Raw genomic sequence first — 4,115 nt, 5'->3', positions numbered from 1 at the left:
TTGTTTACCTCGTCAGACATAGATCAATCCAATATTCTTAATTCGATTAGAAGTAATTTAGTACATTGCCTCCCAACATGCCCTTCATAAGGTAAAGGTTAATTAAAAGAACATTACAGAGAAGAAAATCTATGACGATATATTTTTCTTATGTTACCAAAAAACTATAATTTATACAAACTTTAAATATAACAATAATAACGATCTTCAAAGTGTATAATAATACGTAAACATTACATAAATTTATATGAAATGACAAGTAGACGGTTTTTATTTTATACAGATAAAAATATGATTCTACTACAGATTGGATGCTATTACTCACAGAATTCGTTATTTGTAAATATATATATATGTAATTATGTATTATATATATATATATATATATATATATATATGTATTCTATGTATTGATTAATTTCTTCTTTCAAATTTTAATCTTATTGGTTTCGTCGGTTTTAATGTGATGCTCATCTTTACATCCATTTTTGCAATTTCTATTGGCTTGTCTATTGTAATTCTAAATCTTTTTATCAGCGTAGCAATGATCGTTGCCATTTCTACCATTGCGAAATGTTGACCTAAAAAAATTAAATCAATTGCAAATGCATTTTATTTTGAAACTTTCTGGAATGTACTTTCAAATAATCCATAGAAGTATGCAATTACCTATGCAATTTCTTCTACCGTAACTAAATGGTAAGAAATAGGTAGAAGAATTCCTTTCCGGTAGGAATCTATCAGGATCAAATACTAGTGGCCGTGGCCAATATTTCGCGTTTCTATGTATTTTATAGATAGGAAATACTGCTGTACATCCTTTTGGTATGGTCCAATATTTAGTAACTTAATATAATTAATAAATAAATATTAGTACTATAAAATACGTTCATATTATTAATAATGAAATATTAAACGTAAAACAATGAAAAGATATATATAAAATCATTTTGAATGCCGAGGTACCTTTTATATCTTCCATTACTTTCCGTCCGAAGACAGGACCTGCAGGAAACAGACGTAAAGTTTCCTTGATGACACGTTCCAACAGTTTCATACTTTTAATGTCAGTATATGACATTGGAACATATTTTTGATTGTCCGTGCAGTAAATTCTATTAACTTCCTCATATACATTGTCCTTTGTGATCAAAGATTTGGAAGGAATGATAAGAAGTTAATATGAATATAATTTACGTCGGTTACGTAATGACAAATTATTAAGAAAATGTTATGTATACGTACTTGAATTTCCGGGAATGTTGCAAGCATTAAGAGGACAAAGCTAATGGTTGTGGCTGAAGTTTCGCTTCCCTGAAAGTAATATACAGTTTTCCTTAATTGTCATGAATAAAAAAATATTTATTGGAATTAAAAATAATAAATACGACTTACAGCTATAATTATTGTATTCATTTCATCGCGAATATCTTTCTCCGTATATACTTCTCCTTCGTTTGATAACTCGAATAAATATTCGAAAAGAGTCTTCTGTTTTTCTCCTTTAAAGATGAACAAGAATCTATCATTAATAAATGAAATGATTGAAAATTAAACTTTATTAAAGGTATATTGCTTATTTTTACCTAACTTTTCCGCCGTCAATTGCCGATTAATTTTACTTGTTAACATAGATTCCATTTTTTCTTTGATTATCTTTAGGAACAAGAAATAACGATATGTATAGAAAATATTATATTAAAATTTCTTAATTTTGAAATGAGGTAATGAAATTTTTTAAATGTTTGCTTTAATGATACCTTGTATGTTATGTTATCCAGGTGAGCCAAGCACTCTTGAAATTCTTTTCCTCTAGCAGTGTTATAAAAAATAAGGCTCGGATGTAACCATAATTTGAAGATCCTTTGTGTTGCTATATCCATCGCACTGAAAGTGCACACAAAAAATGTTAGAAGTACATATAATATGTTACCAAAATAAAAGTATCATTATTATTACCATTGTATTGATTCAGCTAATTTACAATCTGTATTTGTCAGCGAATTTAGTTGCGTATCCAACGTGGCATCTTCCAATATAAAGTTTAGCAAAATTATAGTAATTTCAAATAAATGAATATAAATTTTATAAACATTAAAAATTTCTAAATTAAAATACCATATATTATATCCAAAGTACAGCGAAAGACATAACCAAAAATGTCTATTTCTCCTCCAACCAATGTTTCCAATTTTTCCGTTAATGCGATAGAATGATTAACAAATACATCCATATGTGACTTTATATTTTTCATAAGGAACATTTTATTTAAAACTTTTCGATGTGAATCCCATACTGATGCTAAAATCAAATCAATAAGAAAGCAATTAGTGTTTAATTTACATATTTCACTTATTTTACATAATTTACATATTTTATTTAATTTCTTCGTCTTTACGTACATGTTTATAATAAAAGAGAAAAGATCTTGTGCATATTCATATAATATATTCATTTGTATGTGTAAGTAAAGGAGCAAAAATTTTTTACTATTCTATTTCATAAAATTAAATGTTACAAAAAAGAATATAATAGGTAGTATATACTTAATATGATTATTTTTGTATTAGTAAACAATGTAGAAGATATATATTTCACCTGGAGCAGTGAACAATCCATTGCCTACAAAAGGTTTTATTTTTTCATATTCCTCACTCTTATCAGTAATATTTGAACTATTGAGTACAGTCTTCCGAAAAAAAAATACAAAATTAAAAATGAAGAGATTATGAAATTATTAAGAATTATTAAAATAACACTAACAGAACTTACCTTGACATATTCAGGATCCTCTATTACCAAAAATAATTTCGCGCCTATCCATACACGCCACAATAATTGATAATTCTTACCAATATTTAGCATTTGTTTGACTAGAGCTAGAATAGAGATTATAAATAATTATTGTATGAAATACTTAAATATAAAAGTATTAATGATATAAATTTACCTGTTGTGTCGCCAATAAATAGATGAGCATTTCCAATTATAGGAAATGCTTTTGGTCCAGGAATTCCTTTGATAATATTAAACATATGTAATTTATTTAAAAAGTATTCTGCTATTCCATAATATAGTTCAAATAAAATTGTTAGAATACTAATTAATATTACAGTGAAATACATGATGAATTGTATCAATAGAAATATATATATAAACAACTTAAATATAATTGAAAATAATCTTATATCCCTAATAATAATTGTTGAGATTTACGGATAGTTTGATAGCACCGCGCAACGACTCCTACTACACTACTGTCCTTACAGAAACTGAGGATGGAATAGAAAAGCGAGGAATATTTAAAGAAAGCAGAAATCTGACTTTGCTCATGTGATTACCACTTACATCTGTCACTCCTCTTTTTTGATTGGACAAGAACAGTCTAGAACGATCGGAGATAACACCAAAATTTGATTCTATCCCCACTTCTTATTAATACAAGAAGTGCGATGTCCGAACATTGCGTTATAAACCGGTTTTAAATTAATTTTTTATTGGAATGACGAATATCTTATAAATCCAATGTTTATTCGCTTTTTATTTTTATATATACTTCGGCTTTAATTGTGTGAATGCAGATAAATGTTTAATTGATATTAAAAATTGAGTAGGAACTAGAAAATCTAGAAGAACGTATTTTTAAATTTTTACTAAACTTTAAGAAAATTAATTTATAAAAATTTAGAAATAAGTATGAACTTCAATGTTTTTATCCGTTGATAATTTATTATATAGAATCTTATGAAATAAACAGATCCTCTTGTAGTTTTTTACAATTCTTATTTTATACTGTAAAGATACCAAGTAAAATGAAACACTTCCTCTTCTTTTATTTATCGTAAATTACCACCATCATATGTGTCATTATGTATTCAATATAGATATATTCTTCTATTTATGATATTTTTCTTCTTATTATTTCTATAGTAACATTATGCCGTCCGCACGTCTCGTAAAAATTTATTCGCTTGGCCCCGGCAGTGCTCTTTCGGATTATTTGGCTTGTCGCCGGCCGTTCTTGACAATATCGGGAAATTATAAATTGTTAAGTATTACTAATCTCATCGTTAGTTCTCATAAGTTCTCAACCCTGTTCCCTTTCATGAAATTTC

General features: G+C 27.2%; 1 protein-coding gene across 1 annotated transcript; it reads right to left on the bottom strand.

Moving 5' to 3' along the window:
* Positions 1–414: 414 nt before the first annotated feature.
* Positions 415–3,298, bottom strand: LOC146872163 (cytochrome P450 4C1-like). Its single transcript, XM_085664300.1, has 12 exons — positions 2,951–3,298; positions 2,773–2,879; positions 2,599–2,689; positions 2,119–2,301; positions 1,960–2,029; positions 1,761–1,887; positions 1,587–1,656; positions 1,396–1,502; positions 1,246–1,314; positions 967–1,141; positions 670–846; positions 415–581 (listed from the first exon to the last, which is right to left on the bottom strand). The coding sequence occupies exons 1-12, from the start codon at positions 3,123–3,125 to the stop codon at positions 415–417; spliced, it is 1,518 nt and encodes a 505-aa protein (XP_085520426.1). The 5' UTR covers positions 3,126–3,298.
* Between the last annotated feature and the right edge of the window lie 817 nt (positions 3,299–4,115).

Source organism: Vespa mandarinia, unplaced genomic scaffold, assembly GCF_050613455.1.
Source record: "Vespa mandarinia isolate Hongniang unplaced genomic scaffold, ASM5061345v1 scaffold_27, whole genome shotgun sequence".
In the NCBI taxonomy this organism is placed as follows: domain Eukaryota; kingdom Metazoa; phylum Arthropoda; class Insecta; order Hymenoptera; family Vespidae; genus Vespa; species Vespa mandarinia.
This window is presented reverse-complemented; position numbering and strand designations above follow the sequence as displayed.

Bases quoted from the DNA above. Each gene is read 5' to 3' on its own strand.
- LOC146872163 (XM_085664300.1), bottom strand. From the start codon at position 3,125: ATGTATTTCACTGTAATATTAATTAGTATTCTAACAATTTTATTTGAA. The intron at 2,880-2,950 runs GTAAATTTATAT...TCTCTATTCTAG, and splicing joins ATTTATTGGCGACACAACAG to CTCTAGTCAAACAAATGCTA. The intron at 847-966 runs GTACCTCGGCAT...AATTATATTAAG, and splicing joins AGTAATGGAAGATATAAAAG to TTACTAAATATTGGACCATA.